This window comes from Hypanus sabinus, chromosome 12 (assembly GCF_030144855.1).
Source record: "Hypanus sabinus isolate sHypSab1 chromosome 12, sHypSab1.hap1, whole genome shotgun sequence".
NCBI classification, from domain to species: Eukaryota; Metazoa; Chordata; class Chondrichthyes; order Myliobatiformes; family Dasyatidae; genus Hypanus; species Hypanus sabinus.
This window is the reverse complement of record NC_082717.1, coordinates 20,775,781-20,790,405: the sequence shown is the minus strand read 5'-3', so window position 1 is coordinate 20,790,405 and position 14,625 is coordinate 20,775,781. Positions and strand designations below refer to the sequence as shown.

General features: G+C 40.2%; 1 protein-coding gene across 1 annotated transcript in view; it reads right to left on the bottom strand.

Moving 5' to 3' along the window:
* Window positions 1-14,625, bottom strand: part of exo1 (exonuclease 1) — a 40,437-nt gene that overhangs the window by 18,345 nt on the left and 7,467 nt on the right. Inside the window, exons 5-9 of the mRNA XM_059985639.1 lie at window positions 9,362-9,499; window positions 8,474-8,686; window positions 8,144-8,331; window positions 3,798-3,894; window positions 2,770-2,998 (exon numbers count right to left, since the gene is read on the bottom strand). Coding sequence (XP_059841622.1) covers window positions 2,770-2,998; window positions 3,798-3,894; window positions 8,144-8,331; window positions 8,474-8,686; window positions 9,362-9,499 — 865 coding nt within the window. The remainder of the gene's footprint in view (window positions 1-2,769; window positions 2,999-3,797; window positions 3,895-8,143; window positions 8,332-8,473; window positions 8,687-9,361; window positions 9,500-14,625) is intronic.

Genomic DNA, 14,625 nt, shown 5'->3' with positions numbered 1-14,625 from the left:
TGTTGACTTGTTTCAGCAGCAGGTAAGTTGCAGAGGGTCAAGGTTGTCTGGGAGGCTGGAGTTAATGCATACTATGACCAGCCTCTCAAGGCACTTTATGATGGTGGATGTCGGAGCAATCAAATGGTAGATATTAAGGCACATTATCTTATTTTTCTCAGGTACTGGAATGATAATGGTATTTTTTTTTTTAAACTTTTTTTTTAGTGAGTTTTCAAATAATTACAGAAATAAAAGAAAATATGACCCCCCTCCCCTTAACCCCTCCCCCCTAACATCCCTATAGAAAAAAAAAGAAAGAAAGAAAAAAAAGAAAGAGTGCCTGGATATCAGAAGATCTCCACATGCTCCATGGAGTTCGTAATAACTTTAGTATATATATTTATTTCTTTCCCCAAATAATCAAAGCAGGTAGAATCCTCAGATTGAAGTAGGATGACGTTAAATATGTCTGCTAATACACCAGCTAGCTGATATGCACAAGGTCTAGGGACTCTATAAGATGCTACATTTGCAATAGTGACTGATAGTTCAGGTGCATTGGAGCCTAATGGGATGGATGGTGACATTCCAATGCCCTTTATCTAAAAGTTGCATAGAATACTTTAAGCTCATTGGGAAGAGATGCTGGCGATGCTGCCTGACTCCGTTTTATAGGCCGTTATATCACCTAAGTCTTGCCACAATTGATGGCTGGTTTGGGGCTCTACTTTGGACTTACAGAGGCATAGACACACTCAGGATAAAATAATACAAGGTTTTGAAGGGGGAAGTGAAATTAACTGGGGGGGGGGGGGGTGTGACAGTAAATAACAGCCACTACAGAAGCACTATGATAAATTAAGTGGCCTAATTTAGGTCTTTATTCTTTGGAGCATAGAAGGTTGAGGGGGGACTTGATAGAGGTATTTAAAATTATGAGGGGGATAGATTTGGCGTGGATAGGCTTTTTCCACTGAGAGTAGGGGAGATTCAAACAAGAGGACATGAGTTGAGAGTTAGGGGGCAAAAGTTTAAGGGTAATGCGAGGGGGAATTTCTTTACTCAGAGAGTGGTAGCTGCATGGAATGAGCTTCCAGCAGAAGTGGCGGAGGCAGGTTTGGTATTGTCATTTAAAGTAAAATTGGATAGGTATATGGACAGGAAAGGAATGGAGGGTTATGGGCTGAGTGCAGGCCATTGGGACTAGGTGAGAGTAAGCACTCAGCATGGACTAGAAGGGCCTAGATGGCCTGTTTCTGTGCTTTATTTGTTATATGGTTAATGTTGGGTATTTGAAATTGCAGCATTATGTGAATTATTTCAAAGGAATAAATAAAAGGTTTGTATGGGATTGGGAGATGCAGAAGCAGGCAATACAGTGAACATGCTTGTAATCAAGATGATAGAAGTAGAAGGATACAATTACTAACAAAGTGGCCAAGTTTCTGCATTATTATTTGAATACTAACAAGAGTTATATAATTTGTTTTCTGGTATTTAAACTTTAAATTACTTGGTGTTATCATTTCAGAGGATCTGTCTCGGGTTAGGCACATGTGCCATTACAAAGAAAACACAGCAGCACCTCTACTTTCTTAGAAGTTTGTGAAGATTTGGTATGTCATCAGTAAGTTTGACAAAACTCTATAGATGTGTGGTGGAGAGTATACTGACTGGTTGCATCACAGCTGGTATGGAAACACTAATGCCCTTGAATGGAAAAGCCTACAGAAATGCAGTGGATATGGCCCAGTCCATCACAGGTAAAGCCCTTCCCACCACTGAGCTCATTTACATGGAGCACTGTTGTAGGAAAGCAACATCCATCGAAGACCCCTAACATTCGGGCAATGCTGTCTTCCTGCTGCTGCCATCAGGAAGGTGCTACAGAAGCCTCAGTAGCCACACCATCAGATTAAGGAACATTTATTTCCCCTCAAGCATCAGGGTCTAGAACCAGAGGGGATAACATCACTCAACCCATTACCGAATTGTTCTAACAACCTATGGACTCACTTTCAAGAACTCTTCATCTCATATTCCTGATATTTATTGCTTTTTCCCCCTTTCTTTTGTATTTGCACTATTTGTAGTCTTTTGCACATTGGTTGTTCGGCTGTACTATTGGGTGCAGTCTTTCATTGATTCTATAATGGTTTCCCTTAAGCTCTGCTGCCTTCAAGTTTTTCGCCATTTAATACTACTCTGGTTATTTTCTAAGATCAAACTAAACAATCTCACATTTGAGAGCAATCCTTGGACTGCAATTCTTACACAGCATGTATTTTCTCAGGGTATCATTCGAACTACGGAAACTAGTGACTTTCAGGCAAATGAATGGTCATGAAAGAGGGGAAGTGAATCTACAGGCTCAATGAGATTAATTTTAGTGAGTCTAAACAGGATAGGTTTTTGTAATCCAATAGCTGTGTCATTTTTGGTAAGAATGCCATCATAAATTCTGACAATTGTATTACACATTGAAATCTATTTGTCAGTCACACAACTCTTGATTATAATGCCATTTTTTGGCTTTCTATCCCATTATCCAATCCATTAAAAAAGGTGAAGTCATTGCCCCAACAGTTGGTTGTTAGTCACATTGTCAACTTAAGATCCTGAGGTTTCTACCAAATCTGTCTTACTTCCACTCTAGCCATTTTCATCATACAAGTCAATAAATTTTCCTTAAATCTCACAAGGAATAATCAGTGAGGATGTAGGATAAGTATTCAGAATATATGAATTGGGTTGTTTTCTTTAGCTACTTTTAAAAAGAAAGCTTACCTTCTCTTACTCTTTTAGCCAGTACCACTCTGTTGAGAAGTTTTAAATTTTTAATATTGATCACTTGTTCCATATTTCGGGTGCAAGGCTTTTCTGGTGATAGTTCTGCTTTTGGGACTGAAAGTTCATTTCCATATGGTCTATATTCTTTGTTCCATATACTGAGCATATGCAGAGCTCTCTTATTTGTCTCATTGTCATTCCACCCACTGGACCTTCTTGTCAGAATCTAATAAAAGGAAAATAATAAGTAGCCAAACTTCTCTATTGGACCGAAGCAGAGAAACATACATCATAATTTCTCCTTTCAAAACCTTAGGACTTCAGCACTTCACTGACTGCAATACTTTCACAGTTATAAAAGGGATACCCTTTCATCAATTTTCCAGTAAGACTCCACAAACACCAAATTTACGTTTTAACTAATTTGATTGTGGTTTATATTCATCAGTAGAAATCAAGAAAAAGAAGTGTGTACTTTCAAGTTCAAGTTAGATATATTAGAAATTCTGAACGGAAACCAAGTAGCAAAATTGTAATCCAAAAAAAGGGACTGCTTTTGCAGCAAGAAAATTTCATTTATGTACGTTTTTTTTTAGAAGCTATTTATAATGCCTATTTTGCATGCATTTCAGAATAGCTTGACGTATTAACTCAGAAAATGACAGTTTTGAGATTGATGCAAGTTGAAAGCAATATTTGTCAGTCACTGGCATGTATTTAGCAGTATTTTTCTCGCAAGCTCCATGCCCATCTTACAGAAGTGATTACTATTTGCTCCAGGTTAGAAGCAAAACAAATTACATTATAGTAGATGATATCACAAATGGATGTATGATAAAATAATTTAATAAACTGAACAGAATACACAGGTAACTTATCTGTACCCCAGTGTCATATAATATCTATGAGATTGAGAAGTATTACAGAAAGTTTTAAAAATAACTTCAGTTGACTTAATATTGAAAGGTGCAAAACAAAATGATACCATTTGCACTTAAAATTTAGAGTCATTGAATATACAGTACCTGTGAAGTGTATGGATTGAAGTTGTCTATGAATTCTGAAGTCTTAATATCTATATTTCCAAGAGCAATATGAAGAGCCTTCTCATCACCAAAGTGACTAAAGAAGCCAAGTTAAGGAACAAACACAAATGGAAGATACTATCGGGGAAAATTAAATAGAGTGGAACACCATTCATGCTAAACAGGATTGATAGACAATGAAGTTCAAAACTAAAGTGCCAAAGGTCATGAAATATCAATCACAATAAAACAAAACATATTATGTTAATGCCAGTTAAAAAAAACATGACCCAACATAATCCCACCTCCCAACCGTGGTCTGTGCCTCTGCAGGTCTTCAAGTACCCACCCAAGGATTAATTAAATGTGAAGATGTCCTCCTCTACCTTAAGTTCAGGTGGCAAATTTTGTAAAGATTTTTACTTCTCATGTTTATGAAGGATGCAAGTAATAAGTCTATTCAATTGCTAATTCCCTATACTTCAAAAGGAAGTTTCAGCTCTTTTTCTTTACAATTACGTATGGCATTGTACTGATGCCACAAAGTCAACAAATTTCACGACATATGCTGGTGATATTAAATCTGATTCTTTCATTACCCACTCTTTGTTGGGATCCAAAGATGAAGTTCTCCTGGTACCTGCCTTCCACCCTACCTGCCTTGGGTAACTGATATATTATGTTCACTAGTATGAAGTTGCATTTTGTAACTGCAACATCATTTGGTCCTTGCCCTCACTCTAATTGCTCCCACTCATTAACAAGATAACTTTTGATTGCATCCTATTGCTATGGTGACCCTGGTTTTACCCTAACAAAGATATCCTACTCCCCCACATTCTCTGCAGCTCTGCAGCTTTTCCAGTTCTGATGAAGGATTTTACATCCTAATCTCAGCCAAAGTGCTGAGTATTTCATAGATTATCTGGACTTTCTACAATTCCCCAGTCTTGACAACATTCCTATAATTCTCTGCATCATCTGAAACCACATTTTACTATGTCATTATCAGGACTGTGCAGTGATCTGTGGCCTACCTAAAGTTGAACATGGTTTTAGCACACTATTTCTGTTTTTGTATTTGATGCTTATTTAACAAATTAACACTGACAAGTGACAGATGGCGTTCAACCCAGAAGAGGGTGAAGTTATTCACTTTGGAAGGCTGAACATGAAGATATAGTAGACTTAATAGAGGGATTCTTAGCAGTGGGGAGAAACAGAAATCTCGAGGTCCACATTTATATATCCCTCAAAGTTGGTGCAAGGGTGTTTAAGAAGGTGTATGGTGTGTTGGCCTTCATTAGTTGGGGAATTGAGTTCCAGAGACTCAAAGTAATGTTGTAGTTCTATAAAACTTGTATTGTGTTCAGTTCTGATCATTTCATTATAGGAAAAGTGCGGAAGTTTAGAGAGAGTACTGAGAAGATTTACCATAATGCTGCCCAGATGAGAGAGCATGTCTTATGAAGAAAGGTTGAGCAAGCTAGGGCTTTTCATTTTAGAAGAGAAGTGACTTCACAGAAGTGCAAAAAAATGGTAAAAGGCAGTGATAGAGTTGACAGCTAGAGACTTTTCCCAAGACCTGTACTTTCTATATTCTACAGTATGTTTAATTGATCTGTCTTGCTCTTCGTTATACTCCAAGGTCCTTTGTTGCTCCACATCATCAACATCCTCCCATTTAGTGAATATTATTTTGCCTTGAACACCTCCCATGTGAATTATCTCAGACTTCCCTGGATTTGTAATTTTTCTTCCAATTGACAGACCATCAAGCTCTGTAGTCTAACACTCAAGGCTGTGGATCAAAACTGTCACTTTCCTTTGGACTTCATTGAAAAGCCTGCCCTGTGGCAACTCATCATAAGCCTTACGAAAATCAAGGAAGGCAATCAACACGCAGTCCTTGTCAACTCTTCTTGTTACTCCTCAAATAAAATTAAAACAAATTGGTCAGATATGATATTCCCTAAAAGAGATAGTCAAGCGGAATTGTTAAGTCTGCACTTTCCACAAGTGCAGGCTCATATTGATCCTCGAGAATTCAGTACAATTCCAGCTACTAAAATTAAGCCAACAGCCCAATTATTACAAACAAGAGAAAATCAAAACAATGCACGCTAAATGCTGGGGGATCTCAGCAAGCCTGGCAGCATCTATGGAAAAGTCCTGATGAAGGATCTCAGCCCAAAACATCTACTCTTCTCCATCAATGCTGCCTGGCCTGCTGAGCCCAATTATTTATCCCTTTTAAACAATGACACATTAACAGGATTTTCAATTCTCTGACATATCTTGTGGAACCAGAAGGGAATGAAAAATTGTCAGAGGCTCTGCATTAAAAAAAAGATGGCGACTTCACAGTAGAACTAGCCATTTCTCACATAAACAGAATTCTACAAATTGACATGATTTGCATTTTTAGAATTTGTATCAGAATTAACTGGTCTTGTTGATTATTCATACATGATATTTAACTCAGTCTTTCTTTCCAACCTACAGTGCTGGGTAACTCATATAGTTGGGACCTCCATTTGACAACCTTTTACATATCCCTCCGTTTTCTCAAACTGCTCCCGTGACCTTACCATGTAGATGGCTTCATCAACAGCTTATCACCAACAGCAACCGTGGCTCACCTTAGTGATATTCTCTTTGTTCTTGACTTAATTTAATGGTACCACAGATATGAGGGGCCAAATGGCCCATTCCAAATCTCATTTCTAATTGTCTTGTGCACCTGGACATATACCCAGTTTGAAAGATGGTAAGCCTCTTAATGCTTCTTGTTTAACTATGCTTCCCCCATGCAATAATTTCTTCATGCATTGACATGGTCCTGTTTCTTTTGTGCTGACAGGCACAAAATGTCCTTTTAAGAATCATATCCATATCCTGCAATTACACATATGGGTTAGCTGTATGATCTCTAATGGGCTTTTTCTTTAGTTATTCCTTCATTCTATATGTTCACGTAAATCATTGTATTTTCTTAGATTTTAGCCTACCAATATTTTAATTGATTTCCCAATTCCTATTTAGCTCCTAAATATTCTACACATTTCCAGGGTTTCATCTATCTTAATCTGAGTGTTCAACATAAGCTTCAGCAAAATTGTTTTGCAATCTGTGACACTGAATTTAGTACTTGTTCTTTTGCTTTGTGGGAAATGCTTATTTGGAAACTCAATGAACCTCATTCCTAAATGGAATTTTCAATCCCACTGTTCCAAGAGTGATCTACCTTTGAATTACTAGAAGAGAAGAATGAACTGACTAAATTAATATGAGACATACAAATATATGACAATATCTGCTTCTTTTAAAATTGCATAAGAATGGTTAAAAAGACACAGACTGCATATGCAGAAAGACATCATATCATACCACTGTAGCACAGCAGTTAGCACAACTTTTACAGCACCAGCTATGAGACTGGGGTTCAATTCCTGTTGCTGTATATAACCAGTTTGTATGCTCTCCCCATAATCTCCACGTGGTCCAGTTTCCTGCCAGATTCCAAATATGTATGAGTTAGGGTTAGTTATAATAATTGATAAGGGTTAATGTGCAAAATTGCAATGGTATTTACAGTGATATCATATTAAAAAAATTACAATTCATCTTCTTTTATCCAGAAATGGCCATCCTTTCTCTGGTAACCATGGAATCAAAATTGGTAACATTGTTGAACGGATTGCCAACATAAATTAAGCTCAGTAACTACAATACACAAATAATGATTCTTCTGCAACATAAATTACTTTCTTTTTCTGAGTTCAAGTTTGGTGGAGCTGCAAGCAATACCAAATGTTGCGGGTTGGTTCACCTCAAGCAACTGCAGCACCTTACCAATGTTGTTCTAGAAACAAGTCATTTCAAGAATGGTGTAAGTAAATGATAGTGATAATGAGGCCAGGATATTGCACTCCAAAGCAACTTTGTACAAATATTTCTCCACCTACACTTTCCTCCTTCAGCTTTATTCACTATTTTTAAATCGAAATTTTAGGCACCGACTTCCAAATAGTGCAAGAGGGCCGAAGTGTTCAAATGATACAGAATGTGGCGTGAAGAACATGAGACTATATTTTATCACTGTCATACCACTTCAACATATTGCCAAGGCAGGCTTGCAAGCTTTAGCTATCTGCTTAACTTCTGCAGCTGCTTACTTCCTCTACATCCCCACACCTGTTTCTTTAGAGCCACTCCAAACGGTAATACTCTGCAAGCAACCATTTTCTTTGCATTCACATAAATGCACTTTTTTAAAAATTTAAAAAAAAAATCTGGTTAAACCAATTAGTACTAGGCAATTAAAACAACAATGTAAAGGATACTGCCCAGCATAGTCAAGAGATTTTGGATCAACACCATCAGAATAATCATTTAAAGGAACAAGCTTCCGCTTCAATGGATCAAACACTAATTGGTATAGAAATGTGTTATTTGCCCTGATGAAGCCATCTATATATTCATCTGGTACAATCACATTTGTCTTCAAATATTGTCCCATTTTCTTGATCACCTATAAAAGAGACAAAAAGAATCAGTAGTTAGATAAACAATTTATGCCATCCAAAACACACTGCGCAATTTTGATAAAACCTTCCATTAAAGTAGCAAAATTGAGGCAAATCGAACAAAGTCTCAGCGTCAAACGGACCTACCATTGTGATATCTGGATTGTTAGTAATCCGCAGCAATTTGCATGCTTTGGCTAAACCAATTCCATGGATAGATGGCAAATAATCGCACCCTGATAAAATGCACATGTATCTAAACTTCTCTTCAGTGAAGACATCTCCCAGTTGTTTGCATTTGCCAAAACGAGCCTTGTCAATTTCAATGCCATTCCCACACTTGTCCACTTTTAGTACAACCTAAAACCACAGGAAGAAAAAACGCTTACGAATTATTCAGATGATGCGATATTACAACTTTTCTTGACTTCTATTAATACTCCTATTCATATAGTGCGCAGAATGTTTTTAAAAAAAGATTGATTCTTCAACTGGTCCTTGAAAAAAATCAGACAGACGTGCAAAGAATAATCAAGAGCAATAAATTATCAACCACAAGAAATAAGTAGTAGTTAAGGTGGTTGGCCTCATTTCCCCATCTAACTGTAAAGGCAAGGGCATCAGACAAAGGAAAATAAATGCATACAGATTTATCCTTCACACCACTATCTTCTTCTTGTCAACAAATCTAAGTCCTGGATATTCATATACAATAACATGATAGAATAGAGTGGTTCAAGAAGGAGGCTCACTACTATCTTCAAGGTGGATAAATCCAAATTCTAAACTGATTTTCTAAAAATCCCATATATGCTCCAAGTAGTTAATATCTGCTGGGGAGAAAAATTCTGTATAACAATCTGCTCAATTTCCAATTATTAACTGTAATAATAATAGTAATAATAATATCAAGAAGTACTGCTGTTAGCTACCACTCTTTTTCAAGTTTCTTGATTTGACTTAGTATGACTAACATTAGGACAAAGTAATTATCTTATCCCTTTATATTAAAATTGCTTAAGGTTTTCTACTTACCTTTTTACATCCAAATGCCAACAGGTCGGAATCTTCTGTGATTACTGCTTGAGCTATGCCAATCTTGTTTAAATAAGCCAATTGAGCATCAGCTTCATAAGGTGCTACAATACAATCCATTCCTTTTGCTCTTGCAGCCTGTATCCATATCAAAAAAGAATGCTGTTAAACATGCTTGTGTTGTTTCTGTACAAACACATTGACACCAGTGAAATCATGCAAGCACCAGCCAGGCATTCTTCCACAAGGAAAAAGGAAATCAGTATCTGATGAAGCTGAACCTTGGTCAAATATTTGCATTGGTTATTTCTCATATATGGATATCAGTAGAGGTGGTGTGATTAGGGAAATGAAAATACAGGCTACATATGCATACTCTGAAAATGTCAAGTAATGATGTGTCAGGGTCATGAATTTGTAACAAGTATCTGATACTATCACAAACCTCTACTATAAGTAAATATTTTAAACCATTTTATTGCCTGTCCTTCCAAATTGTGTTCTCTTTATTTATAGATTCACTTCTTCTGATTTATTTCATTTATTCCTAGGAATTGCCAATGGCTTTTTTGTTTTGATGTTGCTCTGAGAAAGAGTACATCAAAATCTGAAAGGTGCATTTTATAAACATCCATGTATCATAGAGTTAGAGTCTTAGGGCATGGAAACAGGGCTTTTAGTCTAATGCCCATTCAAGCGAGACAATTTGCCTGCATTTGGCTGATATCTTTCTAAACCTTTCCTGTCCAACCATCTATTAAAAATTGTTATTGTACTTGCCCCAAACTTTTCAGCTGGCAGCTCATTCCACATACACACCATCCTCTGTGTAAAAATGTTGCCGCTCAAGTTCCTATTAAGCCTTTCCCTTTTGACCTTAAACATATACCTTCCAGTTCTTGATTCCTCAACACTGAGGTAAGGGCCTTCATCCTAACTTTATCTATCATGAGTTTTTATATCTCCATAAGATCACCAATCGGTCTCTTATGCTTCAAGGAAAAAGAAAAGTCCTTGCGTGTTCAACCTCTCTCAATAATCAGAATCAGGCTTATTGTCACCTGACCCAAGTTGTGCAGCTTGTTATTTAATGACAGCAGTACATAACAAATTACTAAAACTTATAATAAAGATAAATAACTAAGAAGTGCAAAGAAGATTGATGGTATTTTAGATGAATAAACTATTCTTGGGCTTCCAGCCGGGCACAGGTATCGACTTTAACCTACGTTTCTGTGAGAAACTCTGCCAACTTCATCAGGGATGATGCCTCAGCATGTCTAGGTTGGTGGTATATATACCCCGGTCATCCATTCTTCCTGATTGGTTAGTCCTCATCCAATCAGGTTTCTGCTGTCCTACCTCATTTACAATTGAGCTATCCCAGTGGGCGGAACAGCACGGCAGCAGTGGCCTTTAGGACCTGGTGTTACTTTAATTTTCTAATTTAATTTTGAGACACAATTTTTGATTAGGGCACACGGATAACAGAGCTACTATCTACCATTGCCAGATACTGCTACAATATAGTGATCGCCCAAAAACAAACCTTCACAAAGATCTGCTGGTTAAATTACGCGATCTCGGCTTGCTATGGGGATCAGGCCTACAGTCCTCGGAGTCGCCTGATGCTGGTGGCCGGAGGTGGGAACGTCGTAAGCAACATGCGAGAAAGCGGAAGCGAGGCAAGCGGGTAGGGGTCCGTGCCAAGCAAAAAGCTAGCCGGCTGGCTCTCCTGTCCATTCTGCTCTCCAATGTCTGCTCCCTGGACAATAAATTGGACTACATTCGACTCCAACAAAATACTCAGCGGGAGTACAGAGTCTGCTGTGTGTATGTTTTCACAGAGACATGGCTCACTGATGTAATTCCGGATGCCGCCGGTCAGCTGGACGGGCTCGCCTTGTTTCAAGTGGACAGGGATGCAGCTCTCTCTGGTAAGACTTGCGGTGGTGGCTTGTGTGCAAACATCAATACGGAATGATGCAAGAATTCTCTGCTGGTTTCCGGATACTGCTCATCGCTAGTGGAGTTTGTAACTGTTCGATGCAGACCATTTTATTTACCACAGGAATTCACTACTGTCCTCAGTCGGTGTCTACATTTCTCCCAGTGCTGATGCTAAGGAGGCGCTCTGTGAACTGTACGGGGCTATTAGCGAACTGCAAAATGCACACCCTGATGAACTCTTCATTGTCGCCGGAGATTTTAACCACGCGAACCTTAAGTCAGTGCTCCCCAAATTTGATCAGTATGTGGACTTTGCAACAATGGGGGAAATTGTGTTGGACCTGGTTTACACAAACATCTCCGATGCATACCGGGTGGAGCCCCGCCCCCACCTCAGTTACTCAGACCACATCTCTGTTATGCTAATCCCAACATACAGACCGCTCGTCAGGCACTCCAAACCAGTTCAGAAGCGGGTGAAAACCTGGCCAGCAGGAGCCATCTCTGCTCTTCAAGACTGCTTTGAGAACACTGACTGGCACATGTTCAAGAAGGCTACAGCTGATGGCGACTCTACCAACTTAGAGGAGTACACGATATCAGTGACTAGCTACATCAGCAAGTGCATCGACGATGTCACTGTGTCCAAGACCATTACTACATGCGCTAACCAGAAGCCATGGATGACAGCAGAGATGCGTGCACTGCTGAGGACCCGTGACTCCACTTTCAGAGCAGACGACAAAGCAATCCTAACAATAACAAGGGCCAAACTGTCCCGGGCGATCAGAGAGGCAAAGCGTGCACACGCCCAGCGAATCCACAGCCACTTCCAGGACAATGATGACACGCGGTGCATGTGGAAGGGCATTCAGGACATCTACAGGACAACATCACCTGGCTGTGCAGGTGATGCCTCCCTCCCAGATGAACTTCTACGCTCGTTTTGAGGTGGAAAATGATGTGGCGGTGAGGAAGTCCACCCCTCCTACAAATGACCAGGTGTTGTGTCTCACCATGGCTGACTTGAGAAGAACCCTGTGCAGCATCAACCCACGGAAAACAGCTGGACCAGACAATATTCCTGGTAGAGTGCTTAGAGGATGTGCAGACCAGCTAGCAGATGTTCTCACTAACATCTTCAACATCTCCCTAAGCAGCGCCACCGTTCCAATGTGCTTCAAGACCGCCACCATCGTCCCAGTGCCGAAGAAGTCTTCAGTGTCCTGCCTCAATGACTACCATCCTGTTGCACTCACATCCATCATCATGAAGTATTTCGAAAGGCTCATCATGAGATACATCAAGATCTTGCTGCCCCCCTCACTGGACCCCCTGCAGTTTGTGTACCATCACAACCGCTCAACAGATGACGCCATTGCCATCACCCTCCACCTGGACAAAAAAGACACGTACGTTCGAATGCTGTTCATAGTCTTCAGTTCAGCATTCAACACAATCATCCCTCAGAAACGGATTGGAAAGCTGAGCCTACTGGGCTTGAACACCTCCCTCTGCAACTGGATACTTGACTTCTTGACTGGGAGACCTCAGTCAGTCTGGATCGGAGGCAGCATCTCCAACACCATCACACTGAGCACGGGGGGCCCCCAGGGCTGTGTGCTCAGTCCACTGCCGTTCACTCTGCTGACCCATGACTATGCGGCAACACACAGCTCGAACCACATCAAGTTTGCCGATGACATGACCGTGGTGGGTCTCATCAGTAAGAACGATGAGTCAGCATACAGAGAGGACGTGCAGCGTCTAACAGACTGGTGCAAAGCCAACAACCTGTCTCTGACTGTGAACAAAACAAGAGATAGTTGTTGAGTTCAGGAGGCCTCGGAGCGACTATTCCCCGCTGAACACTGATGGCTCCTCGGTAGAGATTGTTAAGAGCACCAAATTTCTTGGTGTTCACCTGGCGGAGAATCTCACCTGGTCCCTCAACACCAGCTCCATAGCAAAGAAAGTCCAACAGCGTTTCTACTTTCTGTGAAGGCTGAGGAAAGTCCATCTCCCACCCCCCCATTCTCATCACATTCTACAAGGGTTGTATTGAGAGCATCCTGAGCAGCTGCATCACTGCCTGGTTCAGAAATTGCACCATCTTGGATCGCAAGACCCTGCAGCGGATAGTGAGGTCAGCTGAGAAGATCATTGGGGTCTCTCTTCCTGCCATTACGGACATTTACACTATACGCTGCATCCACAAAGCAAACAGCATTATGAAGGACCTCACGCACCCCTCATACAAACTCTTCTCACTCCTGCCATCTGGGAAAAGGCACCAGAGCATTTGGGCTCTCACGACCAGACTATGTAACAGCTTTTTCCCCCAAGCTAACAGACTCCTCAATACCCAGAGCCTGGACTGACACCAACTTACTGCCCTCTGCTGTGCCTATTGTCTTGTTTATTATTTATTGTAATGCCTGCACTGTTCTGTGCACTTTATGCAGTCCTGGGTAGGTCTGTAGTCTAGTGTAGTTTTTTTCTGTGCCGTTTTCATATAGTTCAGTATAGTTTTTGTACTGTTTCAGGTAGCACCATGGTCCTGAAAAACGTTTTCTCGTTTTACTGTGTACTGTACCAGCAGTTGTGGTCGAAATGACAATAAAAAGTGACTTGACTTGACTTCCAATTCTTACTCAGAGCAAGACCTTGGTCTTTGATAAAATTCTTTTGCTCTGGTTTTATTTCAATGGTTTCTTTGCCAGGCAGTCCCAAAAGCGCTGCAGTTTTGTGCCTTCGAAGTCAATCCTAAGGCCACTCGAAACGCAATGTTCTGCTTCCACTGATTTCTCCAGGTATCCAAAACGGATACATCTCCTGTGCTCCTTGATGCAGGTTTCCACCACGTAACCCGTCTGGATAATATACTCTACTCCGCATTCACAGGGAATCCTGCAAATGTCAGATATCCTGAGTCCCAAGTCATCTTTGACCTGCATAAGCTGTGATTTGAGCTTCCTTACGGGGTTTGTGGATGGTATTAATCTGGAATTTCTTCAGGATTCTGGTAATCCTCTCTGAAACCATGGCGATATTGGGGAGGCCAGCAGTAGTGACAGGTTCCTCCTCGTTGCTAGGTTTCCTAGTTGGCTAAGTTAATTATGAGTTTATGGACCATTCAGGAATCTGATGGCAGACCACAGAAACTGTCCAGAAATGTTGACTGGGTTTTCAGGCACCTGTACCACCTCTCTGATGGTAGTAATGAAAGGAGATGTGCTGGATGGCGAAGGTGCTTCAGGTGGATGTTGCCTTTTTAAGATGTCTTCGATGATGGGGAAGCTTGTGCACATGAT